This window comes from Rutidosis leptorrhynchoides, chromosome 4, assembly GCF_046630445.1.
Source record: "Rutidosis leptorrhynchoides isolate AG116_Rl617_1_P2 chromosome 4, CSIRO_AGI_Rlap_v1, whole genome shotgun sequence".
NCBI classification, from domain to species: Eukaryota; Viridiplantae; Streptophyta; class Magnoliopsida; order Asterales; family Asteraceae; genus Rutidosis; species Rutidosis leptorrhynchoides.
In genome coordinates, this window is record NC_092336.1 from 488,656,683 (window position 1) to 488,677,970 (window position 21,288).

At 33.4% G+C, this 21,288-nt stretch overlaps 2 protein-coding genes and 2 long non-coding RNA genes across 4 annotated transcripts; 2 read left to right on the plus strand and 2 right to left on the minus strand.

Annotated features, from left to right (window-relative positions):
* Positions 1 to 4,124: 4,124 nt before the first annotated feature.
* On the plus strand, positions 4,125 to 10,506 carry LOC139844644 (uncharacterized). The gene is made up of 15 exons (XM_071834876.1): positions 4,125 to 4,569; positions 4,787 to 4,963; positions 5,049 to 5,173; positions 5,271 to 5,406; positions 5,623 to 5,775; positions 5,854 to 5,907; positions 6,003 to 6,098; positions 6,200 to 6,259; positions 6,396 to 6,470; positions 6,562 to 6,615; positions 6,849 to 6,950; positions 7,352 to 7,945; positions 8,036 to 8,170; positions 8,999 to 9,106; positions 10,210 to 10,506. Exons 1-15 carry the CDS (start codon positions 4,162 to 4,164, stop codon positions 10,357 to 10,359), a joined length of 2,427 nt encoding a protein of 808 aa, XP_071690977.1. The 5' UTR covers positions 4,125 to 4,161; the 3' UTR covers positions 10,360 to 10,506.
* Positions 10,507 to 12,086: 1,580 nt separating this feature from the next.
* On the minus strand, positions 12,087 to 13,190 carry LOC139904546 (uncharacterized). The gene is made up of 4 exons (XR_011778860.1): positions 13,029 to 13,190; positions 12,825 to 12,937; positions 12,271 to 12,333; positions 12,087 to 12,161 (listed from the first exon to the last, which is right to left on the minus strand). It is a non-coding gene; the product is annotated as an uncharacterized lncRNA (long non-coding RNA).
* A 1,163-nt stretch (positions 13,191 to 14,353) lies between these two features.
* On the minus strand, positions 14,354 to 15,541 carry LOC139904401 (uncharacterized). Its single transcript, XR_011778780.1, has 3 exons — positions 15,015 to 15,541; positions 14,663 to 14,719; positions 14,354 to 14,486 (listed from the first exon to the last, which is right to left on the minus strand). It is a non-coding gene; the product is annotated as an uncharacterized lncRNA (long non-coding RNA).
* A 4,169-nt stretch (positions 15,542 to 19,710) lies between these two features.
* On the plus strand, positions 19,711 to 20,486 carry LOC139844648 (uncharacterized). Its single transcript, XM_071834878.1, has one exon. The coding sequence runs from the start codon at positions 19,819 to 19,821 to the stop codon at positions 20,425 to 20,427; it is 609 nt and encodes a 202-aa protein (XP_071690979.1). The 5' UTR covers positions 19,711 to 19,818; the 3' UTR covers positions 20,428 to 20,486.
* The last annotated feature ends 802 nt before the right edge of the window (positions 20,487 to 21,288 follow it).

Consider the following 21,288-nt stretch of genomic DNA (forward strand, 5'->3'; position numbering starts at 1 on the left):
GACTATGAACAAACGCAAACAAAGTGTTTGTGGTATTTGGTGATTAAAAAAAAAAAGTGCATCTAAAGCTTCTACTGAAAATAATATGCATCTAAAGTTTCTACTGAAAATTAATGTGCAAGGTACAACGTATAACTATATGGTCAAATTCATTTGAGCCTTCGGAGTCACAAGTATATGATGTATATATATATTACTCAATTAACAAAATAGTAAATCTAAATTAATTCATATGAATAGTAAAACGAAATTAATTAATTTACTATTCACATAAAAAAGCGCATATGATAAAAAGCGCATCGCATATGATAAGCGCATATGATAAAAAGCGAATATGATGAAAAGCACAACGCATATGATGAAAATCGCATATGATTAAAAGCGCATATGGTGAAAAACACAGCGCATATGATTAAAAGCGTATATGGTGAAAAGGATATATGATAAAAAAAAAAACACATATGGTGATTTATAAAATAAAAAAAAAAACACATATGGTGATTAATGGAAAGCACATATGGTGATTAATGAAAAGTATATTGTGAAAAAGAATCACAAATGTTTCTTGAAAGAATTCAAGGTAAGATATATGAACCAATTCATCTATCATGTGAACCATTTTGATATTTCATGGTTCTAATAGACGCATCTAGCGGATGGTCTCATATTTGTATGTTATCAAGCCGTAATATGGCATTTGCAAAGTTTCTTGCACAAATTATTAAATTGAGAACACATTATTCTGATTACACCATTAAAAGGATGAGACTTGATAATGCCGGTGAGTTAACATCTCAAGCATTTGATGATCATTATATATCTACAGGGATTGTTGTTGAACATCCAGTTGCTCATGTGCATACACAAAATTAGTTTAGCTGAATCAATAGATAAACGCTTACAGCTAATAACTAGACAATTGATAATGAGTACAAATCTCTCAATATTTATATGTGGACATGTAAATTTACATGCTGCGACATTAATTCGCATTATACCATGTGGAAGTCGTAAATATTTTCACTTAATACTTGATTTTGGCCAAGAGCCAAATATTTTCTACCTTAAAACATTGGTTGTGCAGTGTATGTTCCAATTGTATCACCACAACACAATAAAATGGTTCTTCAAAGAAAGATGATAATATATTTTGGATATAAAACATCTTCAATCATAAGATATATTGAACCCATGATGGGTGATGTTTTTACAACACGTTTTGCTGATTGTCATTTTAATAAAACATTGTTCCCTAGATTAGGGGGAGAAATAAAAATAAAAAATAAAATGATGCTTCATGATGTGAACATCAATTAAGGTATATTGAACTCGCACAAAAGAATATGAAACGAAAGTTCAAAAATAATGCATATGCAAGAACTTGCAAATTAATTACTTTATGCATTTACAGATATAAAAAAGTGACTAAATCATATATACCAGCGATAAATGCTCCAGCTCGAACTGAAATTCCAAAAGCTGGCAATAATGTCACTGTTGAGTCTTTGCCACGCATCAAACGTGGAAGATCAATTGGTTCCGAAGATAAAAATCCTCGAAAAAGAAAATCAGCTGATAATGAGGTAAGAGAAAGTGTTCAAGAAGAACCACAAATCAATATTCCTTCTGCAGAGGATATTGATAAATGAAAATACTAAAATTGCGATAAATTATGCAATATTATGGAACCAAAATGAAATTAAAATCTCTATGAGATATTTTCATATAATGTTACAATGACTTCATGAATAAAGATGATGATCTGGAACTAAAATCTATCATTGAATATACAAAATGGACATGATTGAGCTCAATGGAAAGGAGCAATACGAGCTGAATTAGAATCGCTCGATAAAAGAAAAGTTTTCGGATCAATCGTTATCACTTTTAAAGATGTGAAACGTATGGGATACAAATGAATTTTTATCCGAAAAGAAATGTGCAAATGAAGTTACAGGCAAAACTAGACTTGTAACTCAATATTTCCCACAAAGACCATAAATGAATTAGGAGGAAAACTTATCCTCCTGTAATGGATACAATTACTTATTAGATACTTAATAAACCTGGTAGTTATTTACATGCATCTCATAAATGTTGTTACTACTTATCTGTATGGATCACTTAATAGTGATATATATGAATATACCTAAAGGGTTAAGGTATCATAAGCATCTAATGTAAAACCCAAGGGAATATATTCCATTAAATCACAAAGATTTCTAAATGGGTTTATACAAACGGGACGTATGTGGCATAACCGATTAAATGACTACTTGATAAAAAAAATGGGTATACTTATAAACTTATTTTGCACGTATGTTTTATAAAAACAATGTTCGGATATCTGATCGTAGTTGTTTATGTCAATGTTCTTAACATCATATGAACAAATAAAGAGATCTATGAAATCATTCAACTTTTAAAGAATTATTTTGAAATGAAAGATCTTGAAAAAACCAAGTATTACCTTCGATTGCAAATTGAGCATATGCCTAATGGTTTACTTGTACATCAAACAACTTATACCGAAAAGATTTTAAAACATTTTTTTTTAAAGACAAACTCATTGTTGTTAGATCACTCAATATTGACACTGATCTATTTCATCCCTGCGAAGATCATGAAAATTTTAACAGATCGGAAGTTCTATATTTTAGTGCAATTGAGGTTCTTATGTATCTTATAGATTATACAAGATCTGACATTTCTTTTGCAGTTAATTTGTTGACAAGGTTCAGCTCAGCCCCTACCAAAAGACATTGGAATGGGATCAAACAAATAGTTTGATACCTTCGGGGAACTACTGATTTATAATTATTTTATTCTAACAACTCGAAACAAGATTTGTTTGGTTATACAGATGCAGATTATTTATCCGATCTACATAAAGCTAAATCTCAAACTGGATATGTATTCCTAAATGGAGGTACCACAAAATCATGGCGTTCTTAAAACAAACACTTGTTGCAACATCATCAAATCATGGCGAAGTGATTGCATTATATGAAACTACTCGAAAATGTGTTTGGTTGAGATCAATGACACAAATCATTATTGATTCTTGTGGACTAGAACGCTATAAAAGACTAAAAACTATCTTCACCAACAACTATATATGAAGATAATGCAGCTTGCATAATACAATGAAAGAAGAGTATCAAAAGTGACTGAACAAAATATAAATACTGACGAGGCGCCAAAGCCATAGACGGTCTTAACGGTCATAAGTTTGATGGAAAAGAATGGTATGTTGGTAAGGCTCAGAAAAAGACTGAAAGGGAATAGGAACTGAAACAACGGTTTGAACAAACCATGAAGGAGACTGTAGACAAATCACAGGGGCTAAACTTATACATAAAAGATTTAGATGATACAGTTTCAGATGAAAACCTCAGATTCTTCTTATATACTCAAGATCTCGTAAAAGACAACCAGATTAAAATGAGATACGTTCAATCAACAACTCTGCTGATCTTTATACCAAAGCACTTCCAACCGCTATTTTCAGAACACACGTTCACAATATTGGCATGAGGCAAGTTCAAAAGATGTGACGACTCAGCAATGTCTACTTGAGGGGGAGTCAACTCTATGCTGCACTCTTTTTCCCTTAGCTAAAGTTTTATCCCAATGGGTTTTCTTTAGCAAGGTTTTTAACGAGGCAGTACTAGTTATTCTCTAATAAAATTGTCATCCAAGGGGGAGTGTTATAAAATATCTAGATTGTGTTATAAAATATCTAGATTGGATGTTAATTTTATTATTATTATATTTCTTGCATAGTAATATTTTATACTATAAATAGACATGTATGGTAACCATTTAAGGTGCACCATTTCTCTTGAAATATCAATATCAATATTTCTTCTCTCATTCTTCTCTCTTTTTCTCTCTTTGTTCTTATAACCATTAAAGGTAGTTATAAGCCTACTGAATTATAACAGAATGAAAGTTATCAATTTGTAGGCATTTTTATGGTTCTGTATTTTTTGTGTCATATGTGTAAACCTACTCAAACGACAAGGGCTAAATATGTATGATATCCATTTACAACCGTCATAATCTACTTCTTATTTAATGTACTTTTTAGGGTTTAGGGCTTCTTTCTTTAACCCCGCCAACAGTTAAGGCGGAACCGTATACCTAACGAAATTAAAAATGCCGGCTACGGAGATCACCGCCGAAGCAATATCGGCGTCAGGCAGGACGTCGGAAAAGCTAAGCCTTCCTACGCTGCAATCCAAAATGAAATGCGATCCTGAAGGCTACGAAACCGAGTTATCCCTAATTTACAGTCAATTTAAGTCGTCCGTCGAATTATTTCAACAGCAGGCGGCGTTAAATTTCACTTCCGTCGTCAGCGGCGGCGTTGGAAGTGATCCTACCGTTGCTAAAGACCTCGGTGATCGCGCCATGTTTTTGGCTCACGTTACTCCTTTTTACCCTAACCAGCTATCAGGTTATCCCAAAGAGCTAGTGGAATTTCTTACGTCATCTGCTATTGTGCTTCCATCATCACTTCGTGTTACTGTTACACAAGCTCTCATTCTTCTTCTTAATCGAAAGGTAGTTACACAAATATATATACACATATACACTGCCATACATGTAATTAGTTGTTAAAAGATAATTAATAAGCACCTGATATTTATTATGTATTGGATATTCAGTTCTTAATAATATATGTATCAAATCAACTCGAGTTATCTGTTTTGCCACGTCAGAAGATTAGTAACCATAATTGAAAGATAACAAGTTCTAATGTGAGACATTTATTGGATAGATTGTTGCTATCAAGGAAACTCTTGCATTGTTTATGGAGCTTCAGGTTTTGAGTGACAAGCCTTTAAAGATATTGGCATTCACTCATGTGATTCATAGTATTAAGCGTATGAATCAGAAACACAAGAATGAAACAGAAAACAGAGCGCTTCAAAGTATATTATTTTCAATGCTACAGGTATGTAGGTGTTTAGTTAGCTTTATAGACATTTTAGAGAACTTATTTAGCAATTTAAATATTGTTTGGTGTAATGTTACTCTAGGGAGAGGATGAAAAGAAAGCGATGAGGTCGCTAGTAACAGTATGCGATCTTCATAGGAGGAAGGTTTGGTTTGATGATAGAGCTGCCAATGCTATATGCCGGGCGTGTTTCCATCCATCGTCAAGGTTCTGTATTATACTCGTATATTTGGTGTATTATTATAGGTATTACATATTACATATACATAGGGTGTACTTACAGAAGTTTATGTTGTTCCATCAGGGTTATGATTGCTGCACTATCATTTCTTCTTGATTATGAAAAAATTGAGCAAGACAATGACAGTGATGATTCGAGTGACGAAGAAGAGGCAGCCCATACACCTCATGTGGTTGTAAGTAAAGAGCAGATTTACAAGGTTAGTCACTCAGTTTGTGTTATTTACTGGATCTACATGCACAATAGTCATGGTTATTAATTTTTAGATGGCGGTGTTCTGTGCACTAGTGATATCATAGTATGTGGTCACACAAGAAGACTAAATTGTACTAATTTTTATTGTTTCAAGAAAACTTCTGATTTCTTCTGCAGTGTCATATTGCTTTAGTTAATAATGGTTGTTTTCTAAAAACAGGCAAAAAACACTGGAACCACTTCCAGCAAAAAGAAAAAGAAGGCAAAGTTGCAGCGTGTAATCCGTAGTATGAAAAGGCAGCAGCGTATATCATCTGATCGTGATAATAACTTGAACTACCATTCGCCTTTAAGCTCTCTGACCGACCCTCAGGTTAGTTGATAGTTGAAAGACACTTTTTATTTTATACTATTTAGAGAAAGAAACTGTTCTGAGTTGATTCGTTCACAGGGATTTGCTGAGAAGCTATTTTCAAGACTTCAAACTACTGGAGAGAGGTTTGAGGTATTTATTAAATTTTTCATTTTGATTGGGTGATCCGTGATATAGTTACCCTCCAACATGTCTAATGTTGTTTACTGCTCACACCTCTTTTGCAGATTAAAATGATGATTGTGAAAGTAGTTGCCCGTACTGTTGGACTTCATCGATTGATTTTATTGAACTTCTATCCTTTTCTTCAGAAGTATGTTCAGGTATTGTTTCTTCTGGGCATATTTTGTATTTTCTAGTTATTGCTTAGATCCACAAGTGTTTTTAGTCACAGTTACAAGCATATTGTTTCTTATATCCGCAGCCTCATCAAAGGGATGTGACAAACTTGCTTGCAGCAGCTGTCCAGGCCTGTCATGATATGGTATCGATAGTATTCATTTGTTTCTGTTAAAGTCTTTTCATAGTAGTTTTACAAATTATTTTTCCTTCTTTTGAAAAATATAATTTATAGTTCATTTTTTTCTTCACTGATACCAAAATGATCTAATGTGGACCAGGTGCCACCTGATGCAGTTGAACCGTTGTTTAAACAAATAGTCAATCAGTTTGTGCATGATCGCTCACGTACAGAGGTAATTTTCAGTGGGCTTTTCTAATTTTATTATATCCTCTTTTACGTTATGTAAATGTTCAACCTAATATCATATAACTCGTTTCTTGCAGTCAATTGCTGTTGGATTAAATGTTGTGCGTGAAATATGTTTGCGCATTCCTCTAGTAAGTTCTTTCACTGTATGGTCATGTTTATGTCTCTACATAAACTCTATAAATAACAGATCTTTGGTCCACACGTTCTTCTTGTTGTACTGTCAGTTGTATGTGTGATCATGTGTCCCATGATAATAGGCTGATTGCTATGCATTACATCTTGCTGGTCATATAGAAAATGCAAATTTGTCTTAAGCAACAATCGACTCGAATCTAAGTGCTAACCTTTTGTTGTTGACCAGTTAATGACAGAGGACTTGCTACAAGACCTTGTACTATACAAGAAATCACACGAGAAGGCGGTTTCATCTGCAGCGCGCTCGCTTATTTCATTGTTCAGAGAGGTATTGTATAACTGTTTGTTATCTCTATCTGCATGTGTATGCACATATATTGTTGTCTAGCTAAGAGTAGTTCTGATTAGTGGCTGCAATTTTAATTTGGGTGTTTTTTCTCAGTGTTTAGCAAAGAGGTGAAGGGTAAATTGGGTCATTTATATTAAATGTTAAAGTCTCCCATTGTCTATTCTCAAAAGCATAATCTCCTAAATCATATGTATAAAGTATTTATAATATTTAGTTATTCAAATTTTCACAATATTAATGAATCAAGCCTGCCAGCTCTGTTTTAAGCTTATACAAAAAAAGATGATTGTTTGAAATGAACTGTTTGATCATCTACATAGCTTGTGTGACTTTTCTGTATTGGTACATCTGGTGCTGACTATTACAATTGTTCTTCGTAGATTTGTCCATCACTTCTAATAAAGAAAGATCGAGGACGACCTACTGATCCGAAGGCAAAGCCAAAAGCTTTCGGTGAGGTCACAATTCCAAATGATGTCCCTGGGGCTGAGTTACTTTTGGATGATGACAGTGATGATGATGTCAGCAATGCTTCTGATGAGGATGATCTCTCCATTGATGATGTTGAAGAAGAGGATGGCAATAGTTGTGATGATGTCAGCACTCGTGATGGTGGTTCTGAATTTAACTCGGAGATTGGAGATGATGATGAAGATGATACAATGATGGCAAGTGAAGGGGATGAAGGATCAGAAGATGAAGATGATAGTTCAGGCAGTGACAGTGATGATCTTGATGCAAAAAGCATAGATGGAATGTCTGTTGATTCTCGTGGATCTGACAAAGTTAGAGGGCAAAAGAGGAAATTTGTGGACTTCGATGAACAAGTCGATTCTGCCAATCAAAGTCTTCGGGCTCTAAAAAGACTAGCTGGAGCCAGATTGGAGAATGATGCTTCGGATGCAAAAGCAGCCGAATTGGAGAATGATGGTATTCTTTCAAATGAAGACTTTCAGAGAATCAAAGTGCTAAAAGTAAGTTGTGTTACCCCACAAATATTATATTGGTGGTCAAATCTGTGAATTTTTAATCCAAATTATAATGGTGCAATATCTAACATGTAGGCAAAGAAAGAAGCAAAACGTGCATTGTCTCATCATGGATTATTGAAAAAAGCTTCAGATCCAAAGTCAGAGCCCTTTAAGATCCCGAGTTCTGATCAACTCAGTTTGAAAAGAGTGGATGGATATACTCTTGAAGTAAGTTCTCTACTTATAGTAGTTCTAAAAGAATTTAGTAATGATCAAAAGTGACATCTCTTAGCATTTACAGATGAAGATATTTAGCCGTTGTATGTAATCTACTTGCTAGAACTTTCTTATATGCTAGTAACCTTTTGCTTGAAAAAATTTATGAGAGCTCTGTAATTGACATTGTTTTGGTATGGGTCAATGTATTGACTTAGATTTTTTAGTTGAATGGTTACCATGTCAAATTGATTAGAATAATTCGGAGATATACTTTGCGTGTCTTGTTTTCTGATAATACTACATTTGAGCATTAGAAACGCTAAGTACTGATTAAGGTGTATTTTCTTTAGCCATTTGTACATGGTTATAACTTGTATGTCTTCTACTCACCTTTTTTTTTTTTTTTTTTGGTTTTAAGGTGGCAAGATGCGTGGGTTGGGTATTGGGTGAAAGAGGGTTTTGGTACGGTTGGTGTGTCAACCTAAATGCTTGTTGTATATATATCTCATATGTGCCAAACATGATTTTGAAGCTCAACATTTCTATGAATATGTACCTTTTGATTAATAATGAATGAACTTTTTTTATGTATTGCAAATACAATTTAGGAGAGTTCTATCTATGTAAATTTTTTTTTTTTTTTTGGTATGCAACTTGTTTGCCCCTACAACATAAAAGTTAAGTATCCCAAACGGAGCCATTCATAGGTAAATTGTGCTAGTGGACACCTTATTTTTGTTGTTTAAGCTTGTGAAATGTGATACAACTCTTCTGTTATTGCTTTTATTGCCATTCTACTACCATTGAATACAAGCTGATTGCGCTTTTAAACTTTAGGCTAACATACGAAAAAAGATGACCAAGGAGGAACGTAAGGCTTTAATTAAAGCAGGAAGAGAAGAAACAGGGAAGTATGTATCTAAAGCAGCTACAAAGCAGCAAAAGGTGCGTTTTCTTATCTACCTATTGTTTATTTCACTTCCCGAGTTGTGTCCCATAAGGAGCTTTCACGATTTGATTATCTCTTTAGAGAGCCTTGACTAGTTATAAGCGTGACATTACAAAAAAAGTTTCATAATTTTACGTTTTCATTATTTTTGACACTTTAAAGCGTGAATAACTTGACATGTTTTTAACACTTAAAACCATCAAAAAGGAAAGGGGAGTGATATGTACACAACCCTTTTTTGTTATGTACACAACCAACATGCTTTACAGTGTTGTACAGTACATCACTACAACACTGTAAAGCATGCTGGTTGTGTGCATAACAAAAAAGGTTGTGTACATATCATCGCCCAAAAGGAAAACCCAATGATTATTAAAAGTGTCAAAAGGTTAATATCAGTTAAAAATATTTTGGCTCCACATTTTTTTACGCATCAAAAATTTTGACGTCATATTTTTCCACGCTTCTAACGTATATTCACACTTTTAAGCGTGAAAAACTCAAGAAAAAAAGTGTCAAAAACTACAAGATTAGTTGTGTGATCCTAAATTGGTATACCAAAATCAAACTAATCATATATAGTTTGAATTGTAAATATCAGATAATCATTTACTCCTCTCCAAATGCACTTATCACACATTTATTCATGATTTAATGCATGTTTTTTGGTCGAGTCCTTCACGATAACGATTCTTTTAGACATTCATGTTAGATGATTGCTTATGTGTGTCATTGTTTATGCTTGCCACTCATGAAAGTTACAACAAAATTGGTTAAGATGACTGGTATCAGTTAACTTTTAAAGTACCATTGTGGGCAATGTATATTACTATATTTGGGACCTCATTTGGTTTTATGGTATGAGCTTTGGCTCACATATCATTTATTGAAGGTTATTTTAGAATTGATAACACCTATATGATCAAACAGTTAAATAAACTAATGAACACGTGTTTTGAACTGTACTCGAAGTTGTAATCTCACCAAATTTCTATTTAATTTTGAATCTCTGCTTTCTTATCCGTAACATTCCTATATATGTTTGAAGCTAGTGCTGGTTTTAATCTATATCTACTTATTTTATATGATTACTTTGCAGACTGGTGGGTTAAGCAACAAGCAGAAGGAACACAAGAAGGCTATGCCTTTGGCTGCAAAGAGATCAAAGATTGAAAGATCAAAACGTCAGAAAAAGATTAAGCAAAGGGGTGCTGACAAACAGTTCAGAGGTCGCAAAGCGTGGAAATAATCTGTCACCTTTGACACCCTCCGCAGTTTTGATCTTCAATTTATATTTGTCATTTTGAAGCATTATTTATCTTACATTTTAGTTCGTTCTTTTCTTTTCTTTTAAGCAATTTTTTTAGGTGCTAAAATGGTCGAATCTTTTGTAATGGGCATCAACACTTCAGATCTTATAAATATGATACAGTGTAATTTTTCTTTAGTATTTGCTGGTATTTACCTTACTTCTAAGTTGATCATTAGTGTACTTGGTAACCATGTATTTTTAGTTATTGATGGGGACTACATTGGTATTTGACTTGTTATAAATTCACTCATTTTATTTGATACATTCACTCATCTATGTGCATTATACTTCTAGCATACATACATATTAGCATAAAAATTGTGGATTTATAATAAGTTTTTTGGGTTACCCGCACATTGCGGCGGCGAACCCATTACTCTTTATATATATAACCTAATTAGTAAGTTTTTCGTTTTACACAACTTATTTTTTAAATTAAATACTTAAACGTTAATAATCATAAAAAATCAAAGAGAAATAATCTTTCAAATAAATAACTAAAATAGTTAAAATCAACATAATTTAAATATTCTTGTTATTGGATTAGTAAAATGTGAGAGTAGAAAATAATATTGTAAAAAAAAAAAAAAGGGGGGGGGGGGGGGGGGGGGGGGGGGGGTAAAGTGAAAGATTTAAAAAAAAAAATTTAAAAAGTGGTAAAGAAAAAATAAATGAAGTCATGTACAAATTATAAGAAAAGTTAGATTGAAAAAAGAATTTAAATAAAATAAAATGGGAATGAGAGGACTGAATTAGGAAAAAAAATGTTAAAGGGTGAATTATGAAAAATTTAATAAAATGAGAGAATAATGGGTAAAAAGTAAAAAAGAATAAAGGGAAAAAGGAGTAGGGAAGCTGGAACTCGAACCCCTAACACGTCGGTACGTATGTCAAATGGTTAGCCACTAAACCATTCATGTTTTTGTGTTAAAGTCACAATGTTTTGTATTTAGCCCTTAAAAAGTGGTTTTAAAAGAAGACAAAAATAGCAAAAGTTTTTACCCTTGAATGTGATTGTTATTACATAATAGTACTAATTGAATAGTAGCTTTTGTGATTTTCTAATTGAATCTATGTTATATGTGAGTTGATAAATCATTGACCATCGTATTATTTATTATATATATATTTTTATATTATATAGCGTAATGTAAGTTACTAGCTTTTAAGAGCCCGTGCGTTGCACGGCGGGCCCTATTAACAACTAAGTATAAAATGTTAATGAAATAATTACAAAAGGAACACAACATCGTCAATATAAAAGTTATGCGTTGACATGTAAACAAACAATGTTTCGAATTCGACAAATGCATTTAAGTTGTTCAAAGTATTGATAAAAAGATTCAAAACATATAGATTAAGGCTACTAATTATGACATTAGCAAAACACAGAACACATGAAGGTAGTTAAGCTGGTGATTACAATTGTATATTTAAGATAAGTCATATGGTCTTCTATCACTAAATAGTCAATTGAAACTAAATGGGTCAGATGGGTTAATATGTCATATTGATGATTCATAATCCTACGTGGAATTTTGATTAAGTGCATCAATATGACTACACTTTTTTATATACTCTGGCCACAGACTTGTTATTACGAATCAACTAATTAAGCTAAAGTCCTAAACTTGTTATTATGAATCTTAAAGAGGGTCAAACAAACCTTTGAAATTCAATCAACGGCTTCTTGTCTTGCTACCAGAATCAAGTTTTGATTTTTCATGTCATTCTAAGCACTAACAAAACATAGAAATCGTTAAACTTGTTTTACAGTTAATAAAGTTAAATACTCAACATTTTGCAAAGGTAACTGAAGAACAACGTACTTTGTTTCAAGATCCTTACCGAAGTTTTGGTAAATAGTAAGACTTTTGTTCCAATCAAACCCCTTATAAAAGATATTTGCTCCTAAAAGAATAAAACTCGATAAGTATATATTAGAATTTCTATATAAACAAAGTACTTGATAGTTTTTGTTTACATATAAACAGCATAGTGAACACACTAAATGGGTCCAAATTGCCATATTGACATCAATTTCTTATAATCATAGGCACTACTTATACACATATATTCAATAGGAGACAACTTTGTGGCCTTGAAAACATCTGGAAAAAAAAATATCAAAGAACACGACAGACTGGTAAAGATTTTTAATAGTACTCTCATCATGTCTTGGTGTACACAACTTGTGCAAGCTCACTTGTGTCATTTATTGGTGTCAATAAAACAACACTTATGATTACACATTTTTTAGATGTACAACTTTGAATGTTGTTGTTTCATAATGTTTTGTTTTTTAGGATAAAGGCTGTAATTATAAGTGTTGTTATATGAACACCAAGACATGACAAAAGTTAGCATGAATTATTCATATGAGCAACATTGCTAGTAGGTACCTTCAGGTTGTACATGAGCAGAGAATTCACGTAACAATGGACGGTATGCAACCACACTTAAACCCGATGGATGCACCGCCTGTTTGAAACGTAGCAGGAAACCCCACATGTGGCTGCAAAAATCAGCAGAAACCAACCAAAGAAGTAAGCAAAATGAACCCGATCACATTGTTTTAGCTAAACTAAGAATGTAGAGAAAAGTACCTAGGGCGACTTGCCAGTATCCAAATGGTAGTGCTCCTATAGTGGACGACCCTGATGATGTTTCTACAGCAACATAGGGAATAGAGGAGAACGAAGCTTTGGACATATTGTGATACAGAACTCGATCCAAGCAATTACATTGTTCTTTTGTAAAAGGTCACTTTAGCCTCCTATGAAAGAACCACTTTAAGTTTGTTTAGTGTTAATTTCCCTCATAGAAAATCACAGATGCTAGTATATAATGAGTAACCACAAATAAGCTTAGATTAAAAATATAGTAATAATCAGTGATAAAAGAGGCTTTTTGAAACAATCATTCAACTCCCATCCAACATCTACAAAAAGAACGACATAAGTCATTTAAAACCAAATGGATAGGAGTATCAAGAAATGCATATCTCAAATTATACAACTGGAAACAACTAACACTTGATATTAATGAAATAACTGATACATATAAAGCTTCAAATTGAACCTGAAAAAAAGGAAATATGAATTAGGTAATAACTACGCGTACTTTAAAAGTCATACACATGTAACAAATACCAATTAAAGAGCAGTCAAAGTACGCCAATTGACACATTTATCAGCAACTAAAAAACTTTTGACAGTTGAATCTTATACAAATAACAAAGATGGCTAAAATTGAGCTTAAACACTATTTCAACTATAAAAAAGACCAACTAATGTCGTAATCCCAAGTAACAGAATTAGTAACAATATGAAATAAAAACCATCCGGGCTTAGCTTGGATGGCCACCTCTTGGGATAGGCCTCACCTTTGGTGCAGGTTCGATTCTCAGGGGGGACGGGGTTTTCCCGGATATTATACATACTTCTGTTCCACTTGTGGGGTCTTCCCCTTGTGGGGCAGGGGGTCCCCTACTACAGTCTGCTGGGTAGGGTGTATAATAAAATCGATTGGGTCGTCACAGGGAAGATCGAGACCGGGTTTCCTCGTTGCGTGTGTAGCGTAAGTGGTGTGTTAGCCACTGATCTAGGCCGTTAAAAAAAAAAGTAACAATATGAAATAAACATAAACCGCCTAAATTTTTATCCTCCTCGAATCGTCACATAACAATGCTTTTTCAAAAGTTTGAGATACTTCAGGAAATAATAACATTTTTTTTTTGAAAGGCATGAAATAATAACATTTACAAAGATGTATCACATGTTTAACATCTGCAACAACCTTGGTATAAACTGCTGCTAATCATCATAATAATATCAATTATTATGATGATTATAATATGACAAACAACTCCTAAGAGAAAGTATATAAGATTTAATGATCATAAACTAATACATATTACAAAGTATTCCCATTTAATATAGTAGGACACAACAATATCATTCGACAACAACATGTGAAAACACAAAGGCAACAAAATATATTACCGTGGACAACATGAAACAACAAATACAGATTTAAAGTGCAAAGGTAGCTTCGAATACAACCTGAAAAAAGGAAACACAAATTGGATAATAAGAACATGTACACCAACAACATCCACTTGACAAATATTGCTAGTTAGAATCTGTGTATCGAAAAATGTATGCAAAAAACTATATTTTAAATGTAAATAACAATACTTTATCCCAAAAAATAAAACTTTATGAAATAAAAGATTAACCTCAACCATCACAAAACTGATAATTCACTCTTTTCTTCAACCATGACAGATAAATGTCTGAAAAGCAAATGCATTAACATAGCCGTTAACAAATCAACAATCAACAACAACATATTAAAGGAAAACTGAAATACAATTTAAAAATCAAAACAGGATACCAAATAAATATAGCACTTGTTATAAAACAGGAAAACTGAAAATACAATTTATATGTTAATCAATAACCCATCATTATTCATCCAAATCTCAAAATGTCAATAAATAAATAAAATGGAACATTTAATTCCATCATCGTCCTCAACTGGAACCATGTGTGTTTGTAAATGTATTGATTTTGTAGTAGTAGACATACCTTTATTGAATCGTCTTAAAATCTGTCTAAATCGAGCCATTCTCAAATCCTCGGTACTGCAGAACCCTAAAAGCACAGATGTAATCAATGGTCGTTTGAATTCAATGATAGTTTAGAACATTTGTAGCTCTGATTATGGTATCCACAAAAGAAAAAAATAAACTATTACAAAATTACTCGTTTGATAAAAGTGAACGTTTCAAAAAAATCACTGCAACCCTAAATCGTTTCAGAGAACCGAAAACTCCAATTCGTTGCAGATTAGCAAACGCTCCAACCCTAAATCGTTTAATAGACTGTACCTTGAAGGGATCAGATTATCCGGTGACGTGCCGTTCTTCGGATGGAAGGAATTCAATTTATAAATTTAGCATAATAACAATAACACTAATAATATGAATATTATTAAATATAGATCATGAGATAAGTTACCTGCTGAAGTCAAATTAAACATTAACCATATTGATTCTGAAAAAACGGGCCCATGATGATAATAAGAATGAATGACAAAGTATGCAGAATGCCATTATCTTATAATTGTATGTGTATGTTACTTTGACAGATTTTCATCAATTACAGAGAAAATGAGAGTTAAGAAGTAAGAACAAATATGTTTAATCTTCTTTCTCAATAAAGAAACTGTAGACTTTCGGCTAAAATAACATGAACTTTCCAGTACTACTTGCAATTATGTAATTCTACAGTTAAAGAAAATAATTTACTAAACTAAATGTCTGAAATAATTGATTCAACTAATTTACTTCCGTAACTAAAATAAACGATGACACATGACGACTTTTTCAAAAGCAATCTGAAACATATAAGAGGTCAGCGAATACCACAGCGGATATGAGGGGTTTCATTTTGAATCGACATATACTGTAATTAATCTGCTGAAACCCTAATTCATGACCACATGTTTATTCGAAATATCACATTGAAATACAAATAGGAAATACAACCAAATTAGAGTAATTGCCCATTTTCCTGTATCGATTAACCGACACCGGATTCCATGCCGGCTGTCAGATTCGAATCAAATCTGAGATTTTATAGAAAATTCATATATCCAGATTCGAAATCATGTAACGGATTAATTAGTTGGTACTGCGAGGCCGTTTATGGCCGTCGTCGGCACTAATCACCGGAAAAGAAGATGTGGGTGTGTGAAGTTGGAGGAGATACGCTATGCAGTTGGAGGAGATCAGTTCCTTTTTTTGGCGTAATTATAAGGCTAGGCGAATAGGATTGAGCCACTTGTCATTTTGTAGTAATTATAAATTAAAATAATCAGCTAATCTGAGATTAACATGTGGATTTTAGTTAATGACGGATTAGGTGGTGGCGACACGTGTCAGTAGGTTACTAAACTAAATGTCTGAAATAATTGATTCAACTAATTTACTTCCGTAACTAAAATAAACGATGACACATGACGACTTTTTCAAAAGCAATCTGAAACATATAAGAGGTCAGCGAATACCACAGCGGATATGAGGGGTTTCATTTTGAATCGACATATACTGTAATTAATCTGCTGAAACCCTAATTCATGACCACATGTTTATTCGAAATATCACATTGAAATACAAATAGGAAATACAACCAAATTAGAGTAATTGCCCATTTTCCTGTATCGATTAACCGACACCGGATTCCATGCCGGCTGTCAGATTCGAATCAAATCTGAGATTTTATAGAAAATTCATATATCCAGATTCGAAATCATGTAACGGATTAATTAGTTGGTACTGCGAGGCCGTTTATGGCCGTCGTCGGCACTAATCACCGGAAAAGAAGATGTGGGTGTGTGAAGTTGGAGGAGATACGCTATGCAGTTGGAGGAGATCAGTTCCTTTTTTTGGCGTAATTATAAGGCTAGGCGAATAGGATTGAGCCACTTGTCATTTTGTAGTAATTATAAATTAAAATAATCAGCTAATCTGAGATTAACATGTGGATTTTGGTTAATGACGGATTAGGTGGTGGCGACACGTGTCAGTAGGTTACTAAACTAAATGTCTGAAATAATTGATTCAACTAATTTACTTCCGTAACTAAAATAAACGATGACACATGACGACTTTTTCAAAAGCAATCTGAAACATATAAGAGGTCAGCGAATACCACAGCGGATATGAGGGGTTTCATTTTGAATCGACATATACTGTAATTAATCTGCTGAAACCCTAATTCATGACCACATGTTTATTCGAAATATCACATTGAAATACAAATAGGAAATACAACCAAATTAGAGTAATTGCCCATTTTCCTGTATCGATTAACCGACACCGGATTCCATGCCGGCTGTCAGATTCGAATCAAATCTGAGATTTTATAGAAAATTCATATATCCAGATTCGAAATCATGTAACGGATTAATTAGTTGGTACTGCGAGGCCGTTTATGGCCGTCGTCGGCACTAATCACCGGAAAAGAAGATGTGGGTGTGTGAAGTTGGAGGAGATACGCTATGCAGTTGGAGGAGATCAGTTCCTTTTTTTGGCGTAATTATAAGGCTAGGCGAATAGGATTGAGCCACTTGTCATTTTGTAGTAATTATAAATTAAAATAATCAGCTAATCTGAGATTAACATGTGGATTTTAGTTAATGACGGATTAGGTGGTGGCGACACGTGTCAGTAGGTTACTAAACTAAATGTCTGAAATAATTGATTCAACTAATTTACTTCCGTAACTAAAATAAACGATGACACATGACGACTTTTTCAAAAGCAATCTGAAACATATAAGAGGTCAGCGAATACCACAGCGGATATGAGGGGTTTCATTTTGAATCGACATATACTGTAATTAATCTGCTGAAACCCTAATTCATGACCACATGTTTATTCGAAATATCACATTGAAATACAAATAGGAAATACAACCAAATTAGAGTAATTGCCCATTTTCCTGTATCGATTAACCGACACCGGATTCCATGCCGGCTGTCAGATTCGAATCAAATCTGAGATTTTATAGAAAATTCATATATCCAGATTCGAAATCATGTAACGGATTAATTAGTTGGTACTGCGAGGCCGTTTATGGCCGTCGTCGGCACTAATCACCGGAAAAGAAGATGTGGGTGTGTGAAGTTGGAGGAGATACGCTATGCAGTTGGAGGAGATCAGTTCCTTTTTTTGGCGTAATTATAAGGCTAGGCGAATAGGATTGAGCCACTTGTCATTTTGTAGTAATTATAAATTAAAATAATCAGCTAATCTGAGATTAACATGTGGATTTTGGTTAATGACGGATTAGGTGGTGGCGACACGTGTCAGTAGGTTACTAAACTAAATGTCTGAAATAATTGATTCAACTAATTTACTTCCGTAACTAAAATAAACGATGACACATGACGACTTTTTCAAAAGCAATCTGAAACATATAAGAGGTCAGCGAATACCACAGCGGATATGAGGGGTTTCATTTTGAATCGACATATACTGTAATTAATCTGCTGAAACCCTAATTCATGACCACATGTTTATTCGAAATATCACATTGAAATACAAATAGGAAATACAACCAAATTAGAGTAATTGCCCATTTTCCTGTATCGATTAACCGACACCGGATTCCATGCCGGCTGTCAGATTCGAATCAAATCTGAGATTTTATAGAAAATTCATATATCCAGATTCGAAATCATGTAACGGATTAATTAGTTGGTACTGCGAGGCCGTTTATGGCCGTCGTCGGCACTAATCACCGGAAAAGAAGATGTGGGTGTGTGAAGTTGGAGGAGATACGCTATGCAGTTGGAGGAGATCAGTTCCTTTTTTTGGCGTAATTATAAGGCTAGGCGAATAGGATTGAGCCACTTGTCATTTTGTAGTAATTATAAATTAAAATAATCAGCTAATCTGAGATTAACATGTGGATTTTGGTTAATGACGGATTAGGTGGTGGCGACACGTGTCAGTAGGTTACTAAACTAAATGTCTGAAATAATTGATTCAACTAATTTACTTCCGTAACTAAAATAAACGATGACACATGACGACTTTTTCAAAAGCAATCTGAAACATATAAGAGGTCAGCGAATACCACAGCGGATATGAGGGGTTTCATTTTGAATCGACATATACTGTAATTAATCTGCTGAAACCCTAATTCATGACCACATGTTTATTCGAAATATCACATTGAAATACAAATAGGAAATACAACCAAATTAGAGTAATTGCCCATTTTCCTGTATCGATTAACCGACACCGGATTCCATGCCGGCTGTCAGATTCGAATCAAATCTGAGATTTTATAGAAAATTCATATATCCAGATTCGAAATCATGTAACGGATTAATTAGTTGGTACTGCGAGGCCGTTTATGGCCGTCGTCGGCACTAATCACCGGAAAAGAAGATGTGGGTGTGTGAAGTTGGAGGAGATACGCTATGCAGTTGGAGGAGATCAGTTCCTTTTTTTGGCGTAATTATAAGGCTAGGCGAATAGGATTGAGCCACTTGTCATTTTGTAGTAATTATAAATTAAAATAATCAGCTAATCTGAGATTAACATGTGGATTTTGGTTAATGACGGATTAGGTGGTGGCGACACGTGTCAGTAGGTTACACGGTTTGTAAAAGGTAAAGAAGAGACGTAATGTAACAAAATTGTGTAATATTATGCAAATTCATATTCCTCACCCTTTAACTTAATTGGCATACAACTTGCCACGTAGGCTCTCCCACAAACAGCATCATCCATGATCCATTCATCTCCTCTTCAAATTCTTCCAAATTATCCACCTTTTCTAAATCTTTAAACCGATAAAACCACCACAAACCATCATGTCGACTACCACCATAGTCGCTACTAGCATAAACCTTCAAAAACATCCCACTAATATATCAACATTCTTCACAAAACTACCATCATCATCATCATCATCAACATTAAACCTCTTTAAAACTACAAAACTAACCACCACCAAACTCCATGTTTCTTCACCAACAAACAACTCTCCACTGTCCACCACACAACAACCTAAATCCCAAGAAACAATTTATTTTGATGGTGGGGCCCACTATGGAGATTTAGTTGCAAATCTTGTACTTGGTTTCACTCTTGTTTGGCTTCCACTCACTTTAGCTGCAGTTCTTAGAGGCTTTTTCTTGAGATACCGGTTCACAAACTTGCGGGTCACTGTTATATCCGGGTTAACGGGTCAAGATAGAAGTGATTTTTCATATAAAGTTATTAAAGATGTTCAAGTTGTACCAAGATTTATTGGTGAATGGGGTGACGTCATCATTACTTTAACTGATGGTACTAAAGTTGATTTGAGAAGTGTTCCTAGGTTTAGAGAGATTGCTAAATATGTTTCATCAATGTCTTCATCTGCTAATGAGTCCGAGTTGAAATCTTCACTACAAGATAATGCTAGTAAAGGCTTTTGATCAACTAAAAAGTATGTACATTGGTGGTGTTTCATATATAAATTTGTTGATTTTAATCATGATTCTCAGTTGGTATACTAGTATTTCTTTTAAGCTAATTACTTGATATTAAGTTATATGTTCAATAACCGTTAGTTATATATGATAACTAGAGTTAAATGATGATTGATGATATGAAAAACCGATATATATCTAATGAAAACGAGTCATTCATGGCATCTTTTCACGGACAATTCGGGTTATTTCCGGGTCCTTCAAAAAAGATATGGTTACCCCAATTGTCAGTATACCCTTTTCTAACATCATAACAATTCGGCTTCTCTGCTAATACTGTGACGACCCGGGAATTTTCGATCAAATTTAAACTTAATCTTTATATGATTTCGATACGATAAGCAAAGGGTATATTGTTGAGTCTAGAAAATTTTGAAACAATGTTCATATATTCAATTGACCTTCTACTGCTCCCGATGATTCACGAACCATGGCTTGTAAATATGTGTATATATATAAATAACATGAACATTAATAAACTATTATATACATTTATTGTTATAAATAAATATGTACAATAAAATAAATTGTAATAAAAACTATTATTTTATATGTATATTTCTTGTATATATATATATATATATTAATATTTAATTTAATTATTTAATATATAATTATGTGCGTAGTAAATTTTGTTATTTAAAACTGTTTATATATATACATAGTGTATATTAAATATAATTAATTTTGAGCTTAAATGTAAATGTCTGTAACTTTCGGTTGACGTTTAATTATTTTTAAAATAGGTCTAATATATATATATGAAGTTTTAAAATTAAAGTTGTTCCAAAATTTGATTAAAAAGAT